We start from the raw sequence: 26,261 nt of genomic DNA on the forward strand, positions 1-26,261 counted from the left end.
CAAAATGCTTTGTTTGCATTAGCAATTATAACTCTGGCTATTCTTGTTATCCATGTGAGCATCCAGTCCCGCTTTGAATCTTATTAAGCTTCAACAACATCATGCGGCAGTGAACTCCGCAGTCTAATTATACATTGAACGGAGAAGTATTATTTTGTTTTGAATTTGCTCCCAATCCACCATCTCTTAACCAGTCATAATTTGATATACTTTTATCACAAATCCCTCTTATGGTCAACAATCCCAGATTTTTCAACCTCTCTTCAGATGAGAATTTTCCCAGCCCCTTGACCATTTTCACTTTCCTTCTCTGAACCTTTCTGATCCTCCAAAATGTTTCTGGAGATGGGGTGACCCATCACACAGTGTGCAGCTGAGGCTGCCCAACCAATCTATATAATGGCTTCTGCATATTTTCCATATTATTCTCCATCCCATTCCTTTTGCATCCTAACATCTTGTTTGTTTTTCTGACCCCAGCTGCATGTTGAGCAGCGGTCCTCACTGATCTGCAGACGAAGCCCAAGTCCCTTTCCTGAGCTGATACAGGTTTGGGAGGACTATAAACCCTCAGATTTCCATGATTCAATCTCCCAGCTTGTGGTGGTTCGGACAAACCTTTCCATGGAGGCAGGTTACGCCAAGTACCCACTGCTGGATTCTGCCACCTTCCTTTGCCGCATCTGATACTAGCCACTATTGGTGACATTTCAGGGGCCCCTTCCATAAAAAAAGTTGCAATACTATAAAATACTATATTCTTGTGGGATCCCCTGTGGGGCCTGGGGCAAGTTGCCCCACTTGCCTCCTTCCCCCCCGGGGCAGCCCTGTTCCCATGTAGTGTAGCAGCAAGGGAGCAATCAGAGGCATGTTCATCCCCAGCCGGGCACAGGGCCTGACTGTGCAGGGGCTGCCACCACCCTTGTAGGGAACATTACAGGCTCTCCGGGACATGCAAGTGGCCCTCTGCTCTGGCTCACGTCGGGGTGGGGGATGGCCAGCCGCTGGCTGGAGCATGCCTAGGTGGGAGGTGCTGGGCCATTGCAGCGGGGGGGGGAAGAGTAACGGGCACAGGGTGCAGGGGGGCCCGCAGCCAGATATGTTACCCCCGTGGCTGCAGGGGGCTTGCCCGGGGTCACCCCCCACCACTGGTGCTGCGGCCAATGCTGCAGCCGGCAGGGGGCGCAGTGAAGCACCCTCAGCGGCGCATGGGGCGTTGCACGGCAGCGCCCCTTGTGGCCGATGCCCGCACCTGCACCTCCGCTCCCGGCCCGTCCTCCCAGTCCCCCGGCGACGTCAGTTGGCTAGGGCGTACACCTTAGCGACCGCCGCGCAGCCTCCCTTGCTGGGTGCCATAGAGAGCGCTGTCTGATTGGCTGAAGATGCTGTCGCTCGGGAGAGAGGAGGCGGGACGGAGGTGGTGCGGAGAGCGGCGATTGGCCGGCGCTCACGGGCGGAGCGGCTGGGGTTGGTTGTGCCGGACAGTGGCGGGTGCAGCCTCCGTAGCGCCTCTGTCCCTTCCTCCGCGGTCGCTGTCCCGGCGAGCCCCGTGAGCGAGCCCAGCCCCTCCCCCCGGCTCCGGGGCGCGGAGCGGAGCCGCAGCGGGACCATGTCGGCCGAGGACGAGCGGGCCAAGGAGATTCTGAGGGGATTCAAGCTGTATCCGCCGGGCACGGGCCGGGGCGGGGGGGCAGGATCCGGGAGCCCCTCGCGTGTGGGGGGGCGCGGAGCAGGGCCCCCCCCGGTGCTGTCACCGCGCGCTGAGCGCCCCCCGCCCCGGCTGGCACCGTGCCCGCCCCCCGCTGCAGCGCCCGGGCAGGACGCAGGAGCTGGTGGCGGGTCCTGCTGCCCCCCAGCCCCCAGGAAGGGTGCGGAAGCCCCGCGGAGCCATTGCAGGGCTCCGGGGTGTGTGCCCCCCAGGTCCGTGAGCTTTGCTGGGTTGTGCACTGGAGGGCGAGAGCGTCAAGCGGTCTGCGATCGCGGGTCCCCCCGCCCCCGATTTCCCCGGCGGGTTGAGCTGCTGTCTGGAGCTGTCCAAGGGGCGGGGGGGCTGCTGGACAGCAGTTAGGGCAGCATTGGCTACCGTGGAGGCCTCGCTGTGCTCCAGCCTTGTGATTTTAGCTTTGGCTCTTGCTGGGAAATCAGACCCTGGAAGAGGAAAAGAAGTGTAGGCTGGTGTGTTCATGCGGGCGGAGGCTTGGGAATAGGGTGATCACTGGCTCTGAACAGTCATTTCCCTCTGTCAGATCCCTTCTTTCCCAGCCTTAAGTTCTAGATAGCTCCTGCAACTTAAGGACCCATGTCTCCTTGGAAAGGAAACACCTAATTTCAAATTTCCACAGCAGTGTAGATAAGTACTGTCTTCCTTTTATTGACCAAAAAGCTCCCTTATTTTCTGGTGCCTAACTGATCGTGGGATCTGGCATGTCTTGCTATTTCTAGGGGGCTAGTTGTGTGTAATTACTAATATGGTAATGTTACCCTTTTGTGGGACTCACTGTAGCACATCTTAAATTTGACTTTGCATTATCTGACTGAACACATTGTTGAGTAAACGTGGGCAAGAAGGAGAAATAAGATCCTGGATTCCTCACTTACCCAGCATTTCAGTAAAAGGGTGGACAGATGCTGTCAACAAGGGGGGGTGCATGTGTGTGAAAGGCCTAGGACAAATAGGGTAAGTTTATTTTTAAAACTCAAACCTTTCCATTTTTCAGTATAATTAATGTAAAGCAGAAGTGGGCTGGTCTTGCCTCACCTTTGGAAACTGGGGAAACCCCAGTTACGGCTCAAATTCAAGAATACAAAAGTGGAAGCAGCATGTTATATGATACTATAGTATTTTTGGACACTTTGCTTGTTCAGACTTTTTCTGCATCAATTTGTGTATAATCTTTAACAGCTGTGGCATGATGTTCTGAGCTGCTATATGTGGGATTTAGTCAAATAGCTACTGTCAGAGTGCAAGCAGATGTTTCTCTCTGGGGAACTATGGTATTTTTTTCCCCTCTTCTAAGTAGTGATTCCCTATGCCCAATCAGGCTTTTTGAAAAAATTCTTTCCAGAGTAGCAGCACTGGAAATTCTTCCTTGTATGTTTAGCTGTGATGTTTCAGTTGTCAAGAAGATTGTTAACAGAAGGCTGAGAAGTTCAGGCTCTTAGAAAAGATTAAACTTTTGACAAGTTCAGACTAATAAGTTAGCCTCTTGGTTATGTCCCACTGTTTGAGACCTAAGAAGTGCCCAGGGCATAACTCTAGCCTCCAGTTTTTATTTGGACTTCCGGTTTCTGCAGGCTAGGAAATTTAAGCAGCTGTATTTCAGTGATGGATGAAATAATCTCTGCATAGAGTTGATTAAAATAGTAACAAGCTTTTTTCAGTTTTAGGACGGGAAGATACCATGCAAATATAAAAGACAAGGTGAGTGAGGTAATATCTTTTAGTGGATCAACTTCTCTCACCAACAGAAGTTGGTCCAATAAGATACTACTCCACGTATCTTCTCTGTAATTTCCTGGGACTGACACGGCTACACCACCACTGCATATGCAAATAAAATTAAATTGTCTCCACTTGACAGTGTAGGACTAAAGTAATTAATTTTAACATAGATTATGACCCAGCCTAGTAGCCCAATGATGGTGCTCAGCATGGTCATGTAGGAGCAACACAAATTGAATTTTTTATATATCAGAGGGATAGCCGTGTTAGTCTGGATCTGTAAAAGCAGCAAAGAGTCCTGTGACACCTTATAGACTAACAGACTTTTTGGAGCATGAGCTTTTGTGGGTGAGTACCCACTTTGTCGGATGCATGAATTTTTTATTTGCTCCCTGGAAGTGACAGGGTCTTGGAGCATTATAGAAGTTCAGCCCTGATGGATGAATAGACAAAAGACAAGTATCACATGGAAAGTGATCCATTTGGCACATCAGAAAACAGCATTTAGGTACTTAAAGAAGCTCTATCTAGTCTTCATTTGAAAGGCTGCTATCCGACCTAATAGCTAGATAGCAGGGAATAAAGATCATTAGGCCTGAGGAAAAAGGAAGACCTTCTGCAAAGATTTCACAAGTGGAACTTTTTATAAAAAGGGAGAGTTAAAGCAATTCTTTTTATCATTAATTGAAGAACTGTCTTGCCGAGTCATCAAAAAAATGCACGTGGATGAACCGGCGTTGTTTGTCCCTGAGGAAGACATTGAGTCATTGCATCCTTCACACAGGAAGCTACTCATGCACAGAATGTGGTGACATTCTGTAGAGACATTTGATCAGCTAAATTTTAAGATTTCCTCTTTAAAAAGTGGGCACATTCTAGAAAACATTTAAAAGAAATACTAAGTTGTTGCTGACTCTGAAGCTATTTGTGGGACTCTAGTTTCCTTAATAGGAAGAGAGTCCTGAAAGTATGCACACTAGGAGAGATGGCAGCATCTCCCCTATCAGCAGTGAGGAGGGAAATGTTCAATTCCTTCAACTTAAAGGAGCCTTAAATAACTTGTTAGACTTGCTTTTGGCATGTGAAACTTGAAGATAACTAGAATATTCATGTCTTAGGCCTCATCATGCCAGTTTCCTTATGTCATGAAATGAGTTTATAGAGTAGAGAATTTCATTGGTAAAGCAGGCTTGTTAAATTATTGCTTACTGTAACATAGAACAGACATGTTAACTAGAAGTCTAGTTCACCCTGGATAGTTAAAGTTTCCTCAGATACTGTTTATCTGTGGTTCTTCAGAAAAGCCAAATGCAAGTTTTCCTACTGATTATAATAGGATTCTGTGTAAATTAAATTGTTGTAGAAATCTACTCTGACTTGCATGGCTGAGGCATGATTTCCTTCCTATATGATGGTAGCACAGAAACATGCTGTGGGTAGAGTTGGTAAAAACTCAAGCCAGAAGCATCTGCTCCAGTCTCTTGCAGCCCTATATTTGCCATTCTGTTTGTTTCCAAGGTTTTTTTTTTTTTAAACATGGAGTATTTAAGGCTTTCAGGTAAATGGAGGATAGACATGGGTAATCTCACCTGTGTGTCTTAGGTATTTGTATGGCACCCATCCACATTATCTGGGTATGTCTTGTATAACTTATGGATTTGGTACCTAGAAAAAGATGGAAAAACCAATAACCAACAAACAATTTGATAGCTTGTTGTCTCTTATAAATTAAACTAGACTGCTTAACGGCTTAGTCTGTTTATAAATTCTTTGATGGCACTTTGCTGTAGGCAGCAATCCTGTTACACTTATAAAGCGTATCTACAAGCTAGTCCTTGCTTTTGAAAGCAATTTAGTTGCCTCATGCTAAACAAGTCATTAGTTCTATAGGTAACTGAGGATACATTCGTCTTGGCAATACTAGCCAAGACCCCAGTTCTGCAAGTGTGTGTGCACAAGTAGTTTTGTTGACTCACATGCATAAAGTTAAGACTGCTTAAGTATTTGCAGGATCAGTGCCTAATATTTTATCAAGCTACAGAACAGATTCTGAAGGCACTAGGATTTCTGGAGAGAAGAGAACCTTATGGGCCAGCTTGAGTGCCCCCTTACTGGTTATCTGAATCTCATTTACCTTTGTCACTGACTATCCTTCAGTATTTGTTCTGCCATCTTATCTTTGGAAATAGTTTATACCCTTAATTTTATTTATTTATTTAGCAACCTTTCCCATACAAGAGTAGAGAGCTGAAGGAAGACTCAGTTTTCTGTGACTTATGTCCTGGTGATTGAACAGTTTCTGTAAATTGGCTTTCATCAAACCCCTTGGTAATTTGGAATCACTCTATTGGGTTCCCTCTACATCTCTTCTGTAGAGTGTAAAATACCCAAGTAATAAAGAATTGCATGGGAAAACTAAGAACAGGTTGATTATAGCCAAATTCTGTTTTAAGTCCGGTAGACCTATTTTTGTTTATCCTTCCATTTAGTGGCAGCATCTGTATTGTTAATCAGATGTGTTTGGTCATAGGTTGTAGTGGTTGATATATGTTTGACTCTTAAGGCAGCATTTCTCAAATGGTGGATTCTGGCCCACTAATGGGTCCCACATTCCCCAGATGGGCTACTTACCTCCTGCCTATGCTCTCACTTCTGCTGGGCAGCGTGCAGGATCCAGGCAGCAGCAGTAGAGGAAGTGCTGGGGGAAGAGACAAGATAGTGGTAGGTCCCTGTGATGAGGTAGAACTCACCACTCTGGCACCTTCTGCCAGCTGTCATGGGAATAAGCCCTTCTCACCAGTGTGCCCTCTTCTGGTGGTGCCTCACTGCCATCACCACTACTGTGGAACCCACATCACTCCCAGGACCATGGCATCCTCTTCAATGACAGCCCTCCTGCTGTGCCGCACTCTGTTGTGCCCCCTTCCAGGGGAATGTCACAGTCTCTTGGTCCAGCCACTTCCTCAGGAGCAAGTGGGGGTAGGGGACATGTGGGCCCACCCACTACTCCAGGTCACAGCCCAGGGACCCTGTAGATGGTCACCCTGGGCCACTTCCTCATGATTCTAGCACCCTCTTTGCCCTTGCCTCAGAGCCTCAGCCTGCAGATCCCTGCAGCCCACCAAGAGCTGCCTTTAGCTCCCTGGGTCTCTGTCTGCAGCACCAATTCTGTCCAGGGTGCTTGGCGATCTTCAGCCTGCAAGGCAGCTAGTCCTCCTCAAGCTCCAGGGAGTGACCGAAGCTGCTCTGCAGCCCTTCTTATATGGGCCAGCCCACCCCTGATTGGCTGTCTCCTGCACAGCCTCCCAAGGGCTCTATTAACCCCTTAGAGCCCAATGTGGGGCAGGCACCCCATCACAAAGAGACAAAATGCAGTTGGTGTGTTGCCTTAGTGAGGAGTTTGGTAACCACCATCTTAAGGGACCACAGTTCAACTCGTAAGAAACTGCTCTTACGAATGTCTTAATCCAAAACAGTAAAAACCCTACCTTTGTTTCATAGCCTAGTTAAGGTTCCTAAATTTAACTTCCCAAGACACTTAATAGCAAGCAAATACTGCCAAAGATACTCTAAACCTTATTGTGTCCACACGTAGCAGTACTTAAAAAATTTACTTATGCCAAGTGCTATACTAGTGTAGGCAACCTATGGCACAGTGCCCAAGGCAGCATGCAAGCTGATTTTCAGTAGCACTCACACTGCCCAGGTCCTAGCCACTGGTCCGGGGGGCTCTGCATTTTAATTTAATTTTAAATGAAGCTTCTTAAACATTTTTAAAGCCTTATTTATTTTACATACAACAATAGTTTAGTTATATATTTTAGACTTATACAAAGGGACCTTCTAAAAACGTTAAAATGTATTACTGGCACCCAAAACCACTTCTGAAAGGTTGCCGACCCCTGTGCTATGCAAACAGTTATCAGGGTAGGGTCAAGTTACATATGGGAGTTTGCATTTGAGGCTGTTCCATATTTTAGCATGTAGACACTCCACAAGACTTATGGAACCAATGCTTGTTCAATTTGATTTCAGGGACTCTGTAACCTCTCCCTCATGCAAGGGCTTTGCATGCCCCTCTCCCCATTCTTCCCTCCACCACATGCTTGAGGGCTCTGTCCCCCATCTCCCTATTCCTGGGTCCCCATTTTTCCCATTCCCTGGGTTGTGTGTGCCTCCATTCCAAATATCAAGGCTTGCCCATTCTCTCCTCCCTCGTGTCAGGGACTGTGTTCCCACTATATCATTGTTCCATATTCTCACCCCATGTCAAGGGAAGTGGAAACAGAGAGACCCTATGCTTCTCATCATTATTTCTTCTTTCTTGGGAGGGGAGTCATTCAGGGTGTCAGCATGTTCAACTGTATTGGGAGGATGGGCAGAGATAAGGTGGAGGGGTTATGCTAAAAGGTATTAATGGGTTCTTTGATCAGTAGACAATTACAGACCTCCATTTCCCCCTTCTGGTTTTCAGATTTTCACCAAAGTTAATAGGGATCTGTCCCTTGATGCCTAGAACATTTCCTGAAGTTTTAGAATTAATCTCATGCAGTATTCAAAAGTTGTTACACTCAGCTAGAGGACATTTCTATGTTTGGGTGTATGACAACAGCTCAGAAGTCTTTAACTAGGTTTACTTACCTTTAAGCGCTTGCTTGCACTTGTAAGTGGAGGTGATAAGTGACAGTTCAACCTTAACTGAGTTTTGAAAGTAGATTGTGGTTTGGAATTTCCTAGTGGTATAAAAACACCTTGAATAGATAAGTGAAGACAATTTCTAAAGTTTAAAGAGATGGATCACTAGTTAAAGGAAAGAGGGGGCTGCTGGCCAAGCTAATTATGGCTTCCGTGGTGCTCTGCCCCACAGATCACTTTACTATATACATTAATTTAAAAAAGTGCTAAAACCCATAGCAAAGTAGGGTGTGTGCCTCTCGAGTAGCAGGTATCATGGTTCCACCACGGATGCCTAACCCACCAGGCCACAGTACGTCCCACCCTACTTACAGATCTTCTGTCTTATTTATTCCAACTGAAACTTTTGGACAGTAGTGCTGCTTTTGCACTTACAGATGACAAAGTGTTATGCAAGTCTCAAAGTACTTTGTATAATGAGTATAACTTGCTCACCTGTGTGTTTTGCCTAACTAAATGCAGAGGACCACATCCTGCTTCATTTGAGTCAATGGCAAAACTCCTATAGATTTCAAAGAGGCCAGGATTTGACCCAGAAATTTTAGTCAATTTATACAAGCTCTGTGATGGATAAGGTACAAAATCTACCACTTTAGGCAGAAGACTCAAAGTTTCTTGTGCAATGTTTGTCAATAATCTGTTACCCAGCTCACTCAGAAAACAAACCTGTCCACATTTTGCACAATTATAGGTCAAGAGGCAAATTGATTAGGAATGCAGGAACAGCAATTTTACTAGATTCTGGGGCATCCTTTCACTTCTGAAAGTTAGCCCTGGCTAGCTCAGAGGAAACAGCACCCTCCCCCGAAAGTGTAATTGTCACAGTGTTGTCTAGTGTCCATCTAATAGCAATTGCATTAACTTTTACCATTCTGCCCCTTGGAAATGGCCTCTTGAATGGGCCAGTTGTGGTCTATTTCAAATTTGATGATGCAGTTTCATTTGATGGACAGTAAAGTTTCCTTTTGAAACTTAAGCAGTCAAAGTATTCTGTTTAAGGTGTTCAGAAAAGATCTAGTTAATGGCACTAACCCTAAACATGAACTTGAGGAGGTTTTGAGATGGTGGGTGGGGAAAGCATTACAAGCAATTGGTTGCAGCCATAACTATAATGGCTACTACCCCTCCATAATATAAAACATATGACAGGAAACCCTCATTCTTCCATCTGCAAGAGAGCTCTGTTATCTGCCTCTTATAGAAATTGTTAATGATGCACTCAGCCTACATAATACCGGTTTCTTCCCCCACTGAAGTGCCCAAGACAAGAATAGCTCATAACTTTAACTACAACCTGTTTTCTTCACATAGCTGATGCTTGAGATCAGGAATGCTTAACTACATGGGAAACAAAGGGTTAGTTACAAGCTGTTTCAGAGCTAGAGGGATATGGAAGGAGTTAGTTAAAATTTCAAGCTAGTGACCTGTAACTTAAAAGCCAAGAGTTAATTTTCTTCAAACTTTGCAAAAGCCTGGATTTCAAGTTAAATTCAAGATTTCAAATTAAATAAACTTTCAAAGCCAAAAAATTAGAGAACTAGGTGAGGGATTTATGGTAGGGACCATCTTTTTGTCCTGTTTTTGTATAGAGCTAAGCATAGTGGGGCCCTGGTCCATGAGTAGGACTCCTAGGTACTATGGTAACACAATGGTAAAATAAAGGAACCTGGTTGCATCCTTAACTATGGAGAGACTGCCACTTGTCACATAATGTTTGAATTAGCAGTCCACACTTATTTTAAGATAAAGCTGAAGTTTTGCTTATTGTTTTAATGAACTGCTGTTTTGTTTTCCTAGGAGGCGCATGTTTGAAGAATAATTACTTTTTCTAGTTTAGGTAATCTAGTTCTCGCAGCATTATTTTGGTGTACATACACCTCTGTATTGATATAGTGAATCATATCCAGCAGAGCTGAGATCTTTTATAAAAGATGATAATCCCTGATGCTGCAAACTTGTAAAAAACAAAAACTTGTAACATTTCATAGTGGCATACAAGTTACTTGTCTGACTGAATGAGTAAATGATTAAACTTCATCTTATCCAGGGCTGGTGCAACCTATTAGGTAGCCTAGGTGGTCGTCTAAGGGTGCTAGGATTTGGGGGGGTAGGGTGAGGCATTTTCTTCGGTGGCGACAACGGCGGCTGAATCTTTGGCTGCTCCAGTCACCGCCGGCATTTAGGTGGAGGGAGTTGGGGCAGGGGGGCACGGGGGAGGGCCGCCTGCAGCAACTAAAGAGGGGGGCATGGCACACAGGGGAACTCCATGCCCCAGCTCACTCCTGCTCCACCTCCTCCCGAGCACGCCGTAGCTGCTTCACTTCTCATGGCTCCCAGGCTTGCGGCACCTAAGGTGATTGGTGCCGCAAGCCTGGGAGGCGGGAGAATTGAAGCAGCTACAGCGTGCTTGGGGAGGAGGCGGAGCAGGGGTGGGCAGCTGCCACATGGCTCCCCGGGTTGGGGGTGGGGGGAGAGCTGCCATGGCGGCAGAGGGAGCTGCTGCAGGGGGGTGCCTCAGGGCTCAGGGACAGGGGAGGGCGCAAGGTGGAAGTTTTGCCTAGGGCGTGAAATGTCTTTGCACCGCCCCTGATCTTATCCTGTGTTTTTAGTACCCCAGATGGTGAGCAAAAACTGTCTTATTAAATACCAGTAGTATATGTAAGTAAGTGTAGAGAAAGGCTTTAGGAAGTTTGAGTAAGTCCTTCTTACAACACTAATTTATGCAGTAAATGCCTGGATAACCTGGTGATCGAGGCCAGGTGTTTTTGGCCACTCTAGTTATTCTACTTGAATAATTGAGTGTCCAGGTACTAACTGCAATGGTGCTTGTTTATAGCATCTTGACATGTGGACATCTCTGAATGGGAATTGTTTAAGGAAAAGTGTTAACTGCTTCTGAAAACTGACTTCTCAGGTTAGACATGTGAAAGATGACAACGTCAGGAGATTTGCATTCTGTTCTCTGCTCTTCCTTTAAATGTGTGAGAATTATGGGCATGTTATTTAACTTCTTCCTCCCTTCTCCCTCTCCATCTGGAAAGTGAGGATATTATCTTTATGGGAGTTGCGGCTTAGTTCATATTCGTAAAGAATGAAGATCCTCCAATAGAAGGAGATAGAAAAGCACGAAATGTTTGAACATAGAGGTGCCAAGACACCTTGGAAATATCTTGTATAAATGGACATACACACACATCTAGCATAGAAAGGCTCACTTCTGGGCTCCTGTATGGAGGCAAAAAAGGAGAACTTAAAGATTGGTACTTAGTGTTTTTTAATACTGAACTTTGTAGTTTTCTGCACTTTTCCTCCATCTAAGGTTGGTATTAAAAATTAGTTGTTTGAGAGCATTATTGATTCCTCAAATCCTCCCCACCTGTCAGTTATTCAAACACTTAATCATTTTGAAACATTTAAATAAGTGATCCTACTAAAATAGCAACTTGTGTCTACATTTGTGATGCATGTGCACCTACAATGCTTGACATTGAATACAATCACTTCACACAAATTAAATACCTTTTATAGTCTTTGTGGTGGCCACGTAAACATCGGCTTCACTGTGGCTTTTCCATAAATAGGTACCTGTTAGGAATAAAACAGAAATCAGTTCTCTTAAATGGTTCAAGGAACCTCTGCAAGTTAAGTAAACAATATCCTTAACCATTTGTTATTGTCTTAAGGCAGACTACATTATTCCCATTTTTGCTTGGAATGATGTACAGCAACTGAGGTTCTTTAGAATGACAGTGGGAGCCAACACCGAATGTTCCAACTGCAGGACATTTAAAACCTTGATTGACAGACTAGGATTTTCACTATGACAATGATAGAATTCAGTGTAGGAAAGCTCTAATAAAAGTGTTTTGTGCTGTGGCTGAATACGGAAATGTAGAAAGAATTCATTGATAGCATCAGATTAATTCAGCCTTAGGGGAACATAGTTGACTACATGCATGATTTTAAGACATCAGAAGGGGTGATTATGCCAGGAGGAGGGCAGGATAGAGTAATGAGCAAGAATAAGTGGAATTTTGCTTAAATTTACTTGACCTGAAAGTTGTTAGAAAAAAAATGTTGCATGGAATAATGCAAAGCTATTGAGTTATTCAAGTATGCAATTTTGTGACACCCATGTATTGAAGGATAGCAAAGATAACTTTGAGCAAGACATCATCACCCATTAAAGATCATGATGGTGCAGTGGATAATACAATTACATTGTTGATTCCGTAGCTATAGTAGTAGTAGTAAATAGGACAGCTTTCAGGGGTACCCCCAGACAGTTTTTATGAAGTATGCACAACTGACTCACTTCAATTTTGCATGAAGTCATAGATATTTGGCCTGGTGCCTCTCTGTCATGATAGAGCAGCTACCTGGCCAAATTTCAATGAATGGTGTTGCAAAATCACTTGGTTTGGGGGCCCTCTCAAATAGGGTGGCTGACCTAGGCAAACTGCCTCTTTTGCCCCACTCATCTGAAGGCAACACTGGCAGTCTGTGAATGGTGTTCTGCATGAAACCCACCTAATTTATGATAGTGTGGATGTTTGTTCATTCAGGCTCAGAGTATCTAGTACTGTGAATTCTTCTGTGTACTGCAGCAAGACTGCAGGGAGTCCTTACACCTTAATCACAAATTAATGTCTACAAGGCTCAAATAGATTGCCTCTTCTTCACTTCAGAAAACTTGATTTAAGCCTTGCTTGGCTTAAGGATAAATGTGCATGGATTTAAGAAACCTATCCCATATCAGTGTCAGAAATTTCTAGTTAAAAGACAAACTATTGAATGGACAGTCAGCTTCAGATACTTTTTGGATGAATCATTGAAGTTTAAAAAAAAAATAGTAGGTTGGACAACAGTCAAGAACTTCATATGAGAGAGAGAGAGATTCATTCTGTGGGTGGAAAATCATGTCAAGTTAGTTACTTTCCTGGTTTTACTAAGAGGAATGTTTCTATTAATGCATTTACATGGACTGTTGGTAGTTCCTCATAAGCATAGGACTCAGAAATGCCCACACACTTTCCAAAATACATCTAATCAAAGTGGAAAGGAGTTTGTGTAAACAGGTACAGGAGCAAACTGAATAGTTTGCAAGCCTAGACAGTAAGGTAGTTATTTCCCTTGTGACACTTAGGGAACTCTTCCACTGCAATTCATGTTGTTTTCACTGAACATACAGTGTAGGGAAAGAGATCGGCATTTTAAAAATGAAATTCTAAAGCACTTCTGGATGTTACTTTTTATTGCAGATGATCCTAGATTGCCCTAGTTTTCAAATGACACATCTCATGTCAGGCTGATGTTCTTAACTATCATGGGATAGGCAGCTTCTTCTGGAACCTAATAACAGTACTGATGGCTCCCCTGGAGGAGTTCTCTTAGGGTGACCAGATGTCCTGATTTTATAGGGACAGTCCTGATTTTTCAGGGCTTTCCCTTATATAGGCACCTTTTACCTCCCACCCTCTGTCCTGATTTTTTACACTTGCTGTCTGGTCACCTTAAAGTTCTCTCCTCCCAGAAATGAGTTTGTTTGCCTCTGCAGTTCTGGTCAAGTGTGTTCCTTTCCTCCTGGACTAAGAGAACTGGGGTTCCCTGCATGGCAGGTTACTGTGCTACTGTTAAATCTCTAAACTGGTGGTCATGTGGTTTTTTCATAGTTACCAAGGTCTCAAAGAAATATTTAAGTGCTCATCTGTTTATTTCCCACATGAAATTTTAATCCTCTGCGGGCACAGCAATCAGTTGTGATGTCATAAACAGGATTCTGACACCATGTGGGGGAATTAGCAGCAGGCACTGGTGAACTCTTAGAGCAAAAGACCTGGTTCTCTCACAACTCTCTCTCGTAGTGTTCCTATATTTTTAGCCTTTTTTACTATCTGCAAGTTGTCTGTGGCCTTTTGAAGAACGAGTTTCCTTCATTCTAGAAGAGGGGCAAATTTTTTTTTTTAAAAAACAGTCCCTGTCTCTAGTTTATGCTAACTGTACGAAAGCACCTCCAGCTATAGTGTACTATTCTCATTGGACACATGCAAAGTGTTACTTACATTGCTAATTCAAGGGAGGAAATAGTCATTTAACATCTCCAGAAAGGAATGATTTTATCTGCTTTCCTTCTTCCATACAGACTTATTCTAATTCATTAAACACTTTTGCATTGAGCTCTGTTGCATTATTTTAATGACTTTAAACCAAGCTTTATAGAAGAAACACCGAACCTTGATTGGTTTTCTCAGAAGTGAAAGAGGAATTAGCTCACAGTTATTGAATGTATATCAGTGTACCCATATGATGCACTAGCTCCAGCACTGGTTTTGAAACATTCAAGTAAGGAAATGCAAGAGTCACATTGTGCAAGCTAGGCCTGTGGCTGTAGTATTAGTCCCCAAAATAAAACAAAAAGCCCAAGAGGAAAACTGAAGCCCATCTCTTTAAGGCTCTGGCCCATTTCTCAGGAAAGAGGTTCAAGCACCCCCATTATTGCAGCAAGTCCCCTATCAGGGTCCTTTCAGTCTTTACCATAAACAAAGCAAACCCAAGGAATTAAATAGTCTTATCTGCAGGCCTAGATGCAGTCCTCTAGCAGGCAAGTTAGGCCAGTCCTCCTTCAGGTTCTCCTGACAGACTCCCAGTCACATTCCAATCTCATTTCCTTCTAAGAGAGCTCTTATCAACTTCCTCTTCCTCTTCCTCTTCCTCTTTGAAACCTGCCTGCCTCTGGCCAGGTGATTCTTCCCCTAAGTGGAAAGTAATTGCCTGGCTTCCCTTGCCGGGAATTACCTCTGATTTCCCTGATGCAATGTGGGCTATTCACATCCCATCACACTCCTGCTAACCATTACGTGACATTATTGCGCACACAGGACTCTATTTTGCCCTCTGATACAAGTAATACATTGAATGAGTCAGGCATCCTATAGAAAAAATAGTATATGATCCCATAATTAAGGATAGTACCTTCATGCATATGCAAAAGGAGACTGAATTGTTTGAATGGGCAACCTTCATTCTGATATTTCCTAACTTTTGAGTGCTTGACCTTACAACCATAATGTTGTAACATCAATTTTTTAGAAGTATTTTAAGTGATTTTGTCTCAAATAGTATTTTAATTCATTTTAGTTGGAATTTCATACTGCATGCCAGATTACTATCTAGCATGTAGAACTTCAGCCAGATAAGAGAATTTTACAGGTTACAGGCATGTGAAAGGAAGGAGCTATAATGTAATCATTAATACAGTCTTAACTGCAGATTTATTTAACAGGGAAAGCTGTAATTACTGCTTGTAAATAAACTTTTGAATGCTTTTTTTGCATTTCAGTTTTTCAGTGCCGCTAGCTTACTCATTTTGGCTTGGAAGCTAGTGGCTCCTAAGGCTAAGTTTTTGAGTGTGAATTCCCAATAGGTGGTATTCATTTGGGCCCTGATCCTGCAATGATCTCATCACAGGCAGATCCTTACTAAAGTCAACAGGGCATCATATAGGTGCATGGGTCCACTTATACAGAGCTCACTGTGGCATTGGGGCCTTAGATGTTAATATATAACATCAGGCAGGAACCAAATGCAAATCCTTGTTGGCACACCTTAAAACAGTCAATCTGAAAATTAGATTTACTTCCAATTTCAATGTTTTGCTGAAGCTGTTTCCCTAACTACTTACTCTCTTCTGCAACCTCTTTCCTCATCTATAATAGACAATAAAATCTTATTGTGATTAACTTGTAAAGTTATTAGTACAGAGCTGCAAATGTAGGTGTTTCTTTCTTGTACTTTATCACTTTAATTCTAAAAGTACAATAAATGTAAAATGGACCTCTTGTCCTTTGAACTCTCTGGTTGTCTCCTTCCCACGTGCATTGTTAGTTTCTTCATGCAATTGCCAGTCATATCCCTCCCTAGTGTATTGCCAAATCTGCCTTTATTCCCCACGTAGACCTCATATGACAAGGCTGTGTTTACACTACAGGCAATATAGCAGCATAGCTGTGGCTACAGAAGGGTTTTTTCTGTAAATGTAAGAACTCCACCTCCTGCTTGGTAGCTAGGTCAACTGACACATTCCTCCATCGATGTAGCTGTGTCTACACCAGGGGTTAGGTCAGCATAGCTATGGTGCTCCAAGGTATGCATTTTTCACACCGTTGAGTCCCATAGCTATGTCAACCTAAGACTTAATTGTAGACCAGGCTCCTGGACTCTTCTTCACCTCCCCACCACAGGCAGAATGATGTCTTGGCTTTCCTTGATACTCTAAGGCTTGTCAGGCTGGCCAGTGAGAGACTGAGAATTGAATCAGTCGTTTATGTTGTAGTGTGGAGTCTTTTCATTAGGCTACCCCATTGCTTTAATGTTAAATAACTTATCGGTCCCTCATTTTCCAGCAGCTGATTTTATTTCCTGTTTTTTTTCTAATACCAGAGATACCAGAGTGACTTCTACTTCTTGTTCATGTAGCATCATCATATAATGCCAGCAGAATTGCTCATAACTTTGAGAATTAACTAATTGTGCCATGTCAGCAGAGGAAGCATAAGAAAATGTCATGTTTTTTGTAGATCTCACAAAAGTAATTGTGCTTTCAGGGCCTTCTTTTTTTTAAAGAAGTTCAAATCTGGAGCCGAACATTCTGGATACTGTAAGAACCTCAAACTCTAAATTGGAGGGTGGCCCTTTGAGTTAAGGGGGCCTCCAGCTGTAGCATACGTTGTTGTATCCTTAGTCAGAAGGACTCTAGGTTGGCGGTAGCACCCTTCGTGAAGAATAGGCTTACTAAACATGGTAGTTGAAATGAAGACGCTGTTGGCCTACATCTTTAGTCACAAGGGTTCTTATGGTTGTTCTCTGTATGTCTAAGGTACACTTCTCCCTCCTATACACCTGGCCTAACTTTTAGAGATGCTGAGCATCCACAGCTGCAATGAAAATCAGGCCAATACTGTTTGTATAGATAGAACATCAGAGGAATAATTCATAATGCCAAAAAAGGGTGGTTTGTTTCTCTGCTGTGCTGTATCAGCAAGCATATGACTGTTAGTCAATGTAGACTATATAAAAGTGCTTTCCTTAGCAGTTTCTCTGGTTTATTTGAATTTTTATTTTGTTTTTTAGATGCACAATGTTACTACCAGGGCTAAGTACTTTTACTGTAAAATCTCAGTAAGATTAAATCCACTTGTGTCTCTTTAATTATATTTCAAGGATACTGAGTCCCATTCTCCAGAACCTCCTGCATTCCCTAGTCTTGTTCCGGTTCACAGAATAACATATCTGATTGAAACAGTGGGGGACATGCTGGGTGTGGTGAAGTTCAAGGTGAATGGGTAGGCAAACAAATGTGCATAAATTCAAGGAAGCTAGATGTCCTGTAGTAAACTGTCCTTAGCAGAACCAAATATCTGCTGGCATGGTAACCGTTGATTACAAATATGTTAAAATAGATATTTAACCATTGCTGTAGTCTTGAAAAAGACAATAGAGCTTTGCTTAGCCAATATGATTTCTCAAGTAGTTAGATTTCACTCCTGTTATAAACAAAAGTCCTTATGGACTAATTAACAACTGTATTCAGCAACACCCTTTTCTTGAAGGCTGCAACTGGCATTTGCTATGAAAGCAACAGAGATCCTGAGTTTTTGGAGCATTTTTCAGCATTTCATTTCAATCTGTAACTTGTTCATATTCTTTACTGTAGAAAACACACACACTTGGAAAAAATGTGGCTCTGATCATTTGGCATACTTTTCCAACTAGCATGTAGAATTGTAATCCTGCCATTAGGGTATATTCCCTGTCTTCATGCCAGGTTAGAAAACTGGAGTCGGAGGCATAGGGCTTGTCTACACTAGGGATTTTTGCATAGCTGTAACCATACTGCTGCAGAGCTCCAATGTAGATGTTCTGCACTGATGTAAAGTGGGGCTTCCATTGGTGCATTTTATCCAAAGTTCAAACAACCAGTAACTATACCAGTGCAAAAATCCCTAATGTAGCTAAGCCCTTATTTAATTCAGTTATTGAGGGGAAAATGTTCTTAAAAGTGAATGCAGTGCTGATAAGAAGTTCTGGGAGACTGAAGTCCTCAATCCACAGAACAGGGAGAATATAGACCATGTTATTGTATCAGGGTATGCAAGAGGAGTTCAGTCTTTGATCTTTCATTCCTTTCTCTGCTAAGACGGATAACAAAGATTGCAGTTAATGCCAATTTTAGAGGTGACTTCTGTGGTGTGAACACCTGTCTACTAAGAACTGGATTAAGACTTGGCAACTCATTTCTTTCAAGCCAGTGGTCTTCAGATGGCAGTGACTTTAGATTATTACTGACTTGGTCTGGATTGGAAGGTTCCATAGTCAAGTGAAAATCCATCCGAGTCACTGTATTACTTTCCACAAATAATTTTCTTCTTTTTTGAGGGCATCTGTGTATTCATACTTGTGGGACTTGGTGCCACTGGTATTTAACTGCAGAGCTGCCATGTCCTTTGGAGGGAGATGTCAGTTGCCCTACTCTGTGTTAGAGAGTGTGCCACCCCCTCTTCCCCCCTGGTCCCTCCAGTATCTTTGCTGTTTGGCGTGGCAGTGAATGGAACTAGCCTTGTGTCCTCAAGCTAGATCTTCCCTTAGTTTAGCTTTTTATTATTTTATTATAATGTGCCTAGAGTAGGGTAGGATAATTGAGTGAACATTGCTGCCCTGGTTCTGGAGTCTTTGGACCCTCACCAGAATCATGTTTTGACTTAAATCCTGCAACGTTTTCAATAAGTGTGCCTCCTGCCTAGCAATCATATTTGAGACTGGTGCCCACATCCAGTATTTCCTGTTTTTGAGCGAGACCCAGCGTGTTCAATTTGCTGCATCTTTACTCCTTGTACTAGAAGGAGATACCCTTGAGGTTCTAGTCTCATCTGGCTTCTCAGTGCCTACAGCCTGATACTCCAGCAGGCCCACTTAGGGTCCTGAGAACAACCTCTGTGCCACGGTTATGGACACAAGACCCAAGAAGTATCTTAAGCCACAGGTTATATTGTCATATGGCCAGTTTTCTTGATTTCAAAAACCTTATTCCATGTAAGGCTCTTTTTACACAGAAATTGGTATAATGGCTGATGTTTTACAAAACAGCTTCAGTGTTGTACGACTCACATGGTAAACAGGTAACTCCTACTCATGTTCAGTAGCATATATTCAATGGGACATGAAAGGCCTCAGAACAGCTATGTGATGGGGCTTGACTCCTTGTCCAACAGGTGATGGGAGTAAGTGTCAATTAGTGCACCTGTGATTGATTGCCTCCTGGCTAGAGGGGGCAGAGCTAGGTAAGCATCATTAGGCACATGGGTCTTATACAGAATTGGAGGGAACTCAGTAGGGAAGATTGCAGGGGGATAAGAAGAGAAACCTATAGGGAGCAAATCCTCCATGGAGAGCCCTGGATAGGGCTTAAACAGGCAAGAAGCCTGGTAGGAGGATCCAAAGGGAGCGGGTTAGAACCCTGTGGGACAGGTCCTGAGCAAGGGTCAGTAAAAGATAATATATAAGGAATTATGGATTTATATTAAACAGCATGTTCTCAAGATCTGGGAGTTAAGCAGGTCACCAAGAGGTGACATACATCAGACACATTCCTTTTAGAGAGGAAGTAATGTATCTTAAGGAGATGCTTATCTCTCTGCCTGCCATTTCACAAAAAATGGGCTTGTCAAGGCAGGTGAGGTGTATGAATGTCCAAGAGTCTCATGGAACTGCAGTCAAGTGCAACTGTAAATACTGAAAAAAGAGTTGACTATCTGACCAGTGCACAGTACTTTCAAGCCTTCAGTTAGTTTAGCCTTTGATGTTTGCTAGACTATTCACGCTAAGTATCTCATTCATTGTATATGTTGCAAGGAATACATCCGTGTCAGTTATGAGTAAGTATGACATAAAAGCATTTCTTGGTTCTACATAAAACTGCCAGGATTAGATATTTTAATGGCAGTCACTGCTAGACTACTTAACTTAATGACATCTCCTTCAGGTGTGTAGAGAGAGGAGGATGGGGGGTGAGAGTGGTAGGAAGGACTAATGCTGTTCAGTTGGAATGAACTGCAGAAATGGAAGATCCTTAGATCCAGATAGCACTTGTAAGTCTTTTTATAAGGATTTTCCTTTAAGTAAAACTGCCACATTGCCTCCTTAATAATCCAAACCATCATTTTTTAATACCTGTAAATTTTTTTAATGCTATCTTTAGAGGTTGCATAGATCATCTTGCTTTTTAATGTACACAACCTTCGAAGAAGACTGACCATCCCTCCTCGACTGTTCCACTAGTTTTGCTGGTGGAAGCATTTGAGACAATGTCCTCTGGGGGTACCCTGTGCTCTCCCTTCCCATCACAGTTGCCACCTGTTCTGGCAGTCTAGGCCTGGGATGCGCGTTGTCTAGACCTCCAAGTACATGGCCTATGGAACACCTGGGATTCCAGACACCATATCAGCATGCTGGATCTCAGGGCAGTGCAGTGAGCCCTCAAGAACTTTTACCCATCCTTGAAGCCTCATGTAGTACAGGAGATTATGGCCATACCACGGCCATGAACTACATCAACAAACTGGGAGAAGCACGTTCCCAATTCTTATGAGTGAAGGCAAGAGGATTGTGTGTGATGCATCTGAAAACAAATCCACCCAGTAGTTCATTACCTTACTGGGACAGATTCACTTAGCAGAAGGGCTTAGGATCATCACACAGGTGGTCCTTGAAATCAGCATGGCCAGCACACTGTTTCAGAGATGGGGCCACCCAGTAATAGATCTCTTCACATCCAAATGAAACTGTAGGTGTCAAGCATGTCGTTGCACAAGATCACAGAAAGACAAAAGCTCTCTCTGATACAGTTCCTTTGGACTGGAGCCACTGTCTTTAATGCCATTTCCCTGATAGTTGTAAGGAAGATCAGGTTGTACAGAACAAACATTCCAGTAGCCCCAGTGTGGTCTTGTCAGCAATGGTACCCAGAACTCCTGCAGCTGGCCAGGTAGCCACTGTATCCATTGTCTTTATTCTCAGACCTGCTGTCTCAACAGCAAGGGAGGATTCTGCATCCCTGTGCACAGACATTCCACCTTACATAGTGGAAGATAATCTGCTGGCTAAAGTGGACTGTTCTGTTCTCAAAGGACTCAAGCCATCTTCTTACACTCCAGGAAGGGATTTACCCTTAAATGTTATAAACAAAAATGGAAATTGTTTACTATCTGGGCCACTGGTAAAGGACTCATTACATTTTGAGCTTGGGGGGTATTTGGAGTCCTAGAATACTTTCTACACCTTAGGTCTTGGGGCGTAAGTCTTAACCTCCTTAAAGGTCCACATAGCTGCAATATCTGCTCATCACAATTACGTTAAGGACAAACCCATCTTGTCTCAACCTACAGTCTCCATATTCCTTAAAGGCATGGAAAATATGTTCCTCTGACCCCCCTCAGGGAGCCTTAGGGACCTAAATCTTATCCTTATGAGCTTCTGGCAGAAGCCTCTCATGACTTTATTGATCAAAACAACTTTCTTCATAACACTTGTATCTGCTAGGAAGGTGAGTGAGCTTAAGTTGTTGATGGACATTCCACCCTATACTGTGTTCATAAGGAGAAGGTCACTATGAGATATCAATCCAGCTTCATGCCTAAAGTGGACTCAGATTTTTACCTTTCTGAACTTCCCTCCCTGTGTTCTTCCCCAGACCCCATTCCCACCTAGGGAAAACTCTTCTCCATACCCTGTATGTAAAGAGAGTGGGTTTTACCTGGAAAAGATCAAATCTTTTAGGAAAAAACAATAGGTTATTTATAGCGTATGGGGAGAGATGCCAAGGTAGATCCATTACCAAATGGAGTCTCACTGGGTTATGAGATATATAGAACATTTGTACATCTTGTCTAGGAAACCAGTATCTTCCAGTTTTAAAGGCCCATTCCACAACAGCCACCACAGCATCAGTGGCATGCTTTAGACAGGTTCCCCAGGTGGAACCATGCAAAGCAGCATCTTGGAGTTCGGTGCACACTTTCACCAGTCACTACTCTCTGGATTTAACATCATGCTCTGTTGCCCAGTTTGAGAGAGCTATGTGACAGTCCAGATTTAGCTAAGAAATGTGCACCCACCATCCTGATGGAGCACTGCTTGCCAATCTCTCACAAGTGGGAATGCACAGAGGCCCTCGAAGGAGAGATTACTTTCCAGTAGTTGTTGTTCTTCAAGAGTTGCTTCTGTGCAGTCACATTCACCCACCCACCTTCCCCTCTTCCTCTGAGTTCTGTGTAACATCAAAGCTTTCCTTAGGGAGAAGGAGCTGAGGTGGTTGGAGGCAGGGTGGACTCTATTGCACAATGATGTCACTTTTGCACAAGATTTCTCATGCACACCCCAACAGACACGGCTTTTCAAAGCAGTTATGCTGCTCAGCCAGGGATGCCATCTTCACACTTGTGGTAGACACAGAGGTGACTCTTGAACAAATAACCTCTCTTTTTAATGGAGTCCTATACGTAACATGAAGGTAGAAGGCAAGTTGTGGATGTGCTGCTTGCTACGAATGGAGAAATTAATGTTCAGGAAGAGTGATTGAGATTGTTTTCCCAGTGAATTAGTAATAGTTTCTGTATGGTACTTTACCCAACTGAACAAACATTACTCCACAAACTAAGCTATAGAGATTGCTGTACTTCAGAAAATAAAACCAAGAATATGAGTTTGCACATAGGCACATACAAGCTAATATTTCTTGTAGATCAATGCAGGTGCTTTCATTGTAGTCCAGTTCCAACCACTGTAACGAACAGGCTTTCCATAAAAACTATTGAACATTCCCATCATCTGTTTCTGTGTTAAGGAACTATGGAGAACTTACAGTTGGAAACCCAGAGGAAAACTTTTAGACTGTGTTAGTAATAATAATCAAAATATCTTCTGATGGAAGCATTGCTGTGTGTTAAGACTTTAGCACTTTGATCAATGCCTCACATGTAGAATCATTTACTTGTTTAAGTAGATGAATCACATTGCCATATTAATTTCCACTTCTGGAGGTTTCAGACTATCAGACTGATTTCTCAGGTAAAGGTTAGGTATAAAATTCTCCATCAAAAACTTATAGGTAACATAGGATGACAAGAACCCTGGAAATTAATCTTAGTAATATTAAGACCAGCTGGGGTAAAAAAGAAGTGGTCTAGTTTCAAGATCAGCCCCCTTAGAACATGTTCAGTGTGTAAGTAATAGCAAAAAGTGGAGTGAAGGAGCATGAATTATTACACCTCATTTGTCACACTTGCAACCTGATTTTATCATTGCACTAAAGCAAGATTGCAAAGAGATTAGGTTTTGAAGCTGACATTTAAAGGTTTAAAATGGATGACCAAGAAACTTGTTTTGTTCAGTAGTGAACAATATCGGAACCCAGCATCTGCAGAGAACTACTGATCTTCTTGCCTGGATTTGCACTGTCTCACTGACACAGTAATATCTTCCTCTAGGTATTGTGTGTCGCTAGGGGGAATTTTCATCAAGGGAAAAGAGACTGTTGCTATAGTGAGTAACCGTTTCCCTTCCTCTTCTCTAGTCCCTCAGTATACACATTGCTATGGGAGCATTGTCATGGAGGGAATCTTTTTCTTAACAGTGTCTCTCTGAGAGATATTTAAGGGACTTACACTGCAGCCTTCTAGAAAGGCTACTTGTATGTGCCTCTTCATGCTTTTTATAGTGCATGTAGGTCATAGAATCATAGAAATGTCAGGTTGGAAGGGAGATTGAGAGGTCATCAAATCCAGCCCCTGTACAGAGGCAGGATCAAGTAAACCTAGACCATCCATGACAGGTATTTATCCAACCGGTTCTTAAAAACCTCCAATGATGGGGATTCCACAACCTCCCCTGGAAATCTATTGCAGAGCTTAACTTCCCTTAGAGCTAGTTTTTCCTAATATCTAATCCAGATCTCAGATTAGACCCATTATGTCTTGTCCTACCTTCAGTGAATAGGGAGAACAATTGATCCCCCATCCTCTTTATAACAGCCCTTAACATAGTTGATGACTTATCATGCCCAGTTTTTTTTACCTTTCCTCATAGGTCAGGCTTTCTAAACCTTTTATTAGCAGTGTCTGTTGCTGTCCTCTGGACTCTCTCCAATTTGTCCACATCTTTCCTCAATTGTGGAGCCCAGAATTGAATACGGAACTTCAGCTGAGGCCTCACGAGTGCTAAGCAGAGTAAGACAGTTACCTCCTGTGTCTAACGCACACCACTCCAGTTAGAACACCCCAGACAACATTAGCCTTTTTGGCAACTGCATCACATTACTGATTGTTGCTATGATATTTTGCCAGATATATAATAAAAAGACCACTCTGTGGCACTGCTGAAAGAGGGAATATGTGTCTCTGTGCCAAGGATTAGAATGTGTAGTCTTTTGTTAACTGATGGGGTACGGTAACATTATTAAACATTCAATATCCACTTGAAAGTGGTAACCTGGGCGGTTGGACTGTTTTCTACTCTAATAACTTCTTTAATGTTAATTATTTATAAACCACCACAAATCTACATGGTGCTTCATAAACATGGATGTCTGTATAGTACTTGTATTTCATATGTAATCTACTTTGAGCTGATCTTTGGCATGGGGGACAATCAAAAGAAAGGGTAGTATGAAGAACCTAATGGTGTTGAGCCAGTAGGCATTCTGAGATGGCACCATATTGCTATTGTTCTTTCTCCTGGGAGTAGAATTACTAGCTTTCCTCTAAAGGTATGGTAATTGCTTAGAAGTTTTGATTACAAATGCAGAGAATCCAGAGGAGTTCTTGCCCCAAGTATGGCAGAATACGAAAATAGTACTTGTGGAGGTTATGGCTCTTTTGGAGTTATAAATCAAACATAAAGGAAGCCATTATTTAAAGTATTGTTGTCATTGCATGGTCATGTTCTGATAGCATTATCAGGGGAGTTGAATCCTCTGTGGCGTCCTTGTTTGCCCTATAGTGGGAATTGATAGAAAATAAGCAATTAAAACGTAGTAGTAAACATAGGGTTGTTCTGGTTCTGTCTGGAATCTGTCACAGCATTTCAGTCATTCAATTCTAATTGAGTGTTGTTTTTTCTACTTAAAAAAAATGGTTTATATCTGCTTCATAAAGTTGCTCTGCAGTGTGGAAACTGAGCATGCAGGATTGTTGGCCGGAAGTAAGCTTTCCCCTTTGTACCCAGTACAGAATCATAGGATTGGAAGGGACCTCGAGAGGTCATCCAGTCCAATCCCCTGCACTCATGGCAGGACTATACTTCTCACTTTCATATTTGTGGGGGTTTAAAAACATTTGAGAGGTTATTGACATCAAATGTATTCTTGCCATCTTATTTCTCAGACTTTATCAATGTATTTTTTACTGGGATACCATCAAATCTGGTAACAGTATATTTAAAAACAGACCAAACTCTGGATTACTTATGTGTCAATTTCATCATTCTGTCAGAGGGCTATATTTATTGAAATCTACAAAAACTTTTCACAAAGAGCACTGCTGTGGTGTACATGCTTCTGTGCACTGTCTAACATAAAATATCCTAAGGAAATCAAGGATTTTGTATGTTGTTCTGTTTTTAAGCAAAGAAACAAAGTTTGTTCATGATCCTATTGTGTGTAGTTATTACGGTAGTAATATCAGTTAAATTTCTTAATAGTAGAGAGGTCTTAATTGTACATCATTGGAATTCTTCTGCCAGGAGACTTGGATTTAGAATTAGACTTTAAAGACACTTGGGGTGTGTCTGTGTGTGTGTGTTTGTGTTTTCTTCCTGGCCAGTTAGAGAACACTGGGGTCGGAGACCTGGTTTCTTCATTAGAGAGGTCCCATTGAGACTATAAAACTGGAAAATTAAATAGAACAAGTTACTAGTGCAAGCCAAGAGGTCTACATTGGTTACACTAAAATGCTCTGGATATAAATTAGCTTTCCTTGATCTATTTTGTTTGTTCTGCAGGAACGGCAAGAAAAAGGAATGGCATGTTTTTACTGCAAGGGTGTCTAGAGTTAGATGGTGTGATGTTTCTGTCAGT

General features: G+C 42.7%; 1 protein-coding gene across 1 annotated transcript in view; it reads left to right on the forward strand.

Annotated features, from left to right (window-relative positions):
* Positions 1-1,467: 1,467 nt before the first annotated feature.
* PDE6D (phosphodiesterase 6D) overlaps positions 1,468-26,261 on the forward strand; it is a 45,749-nt gene continuing 20,955 nt past the window's right edge. Inside the window, exon 1 of the mRNA XM_050963850.1 lies at positions 1,468-1,659. Coding sequence (XP_050819807.1) covers positions 1,610-1,659 — 50 coding nt within the window. The 5' untranslated portion in view covers positions 1,468-1,609. The remainder of the gene's footprint in view (positions 1,660-26,261) is intronic.

This window comes from Gopherus flavomarginatus, chromosome 8 (assembly GCF_025201925.1).
Source record: "Gopherus flavomarginatus isolate rGopFla2 chromosome 8, rGopFla2.mat.asm, whole genome shotgun sequence".
NCBI classification, from domain to species: Eukaryota; Metazoa; Chordata; order Testudines; family Testudinidae; genus Gopherus; species Gopherus flavomarginatus.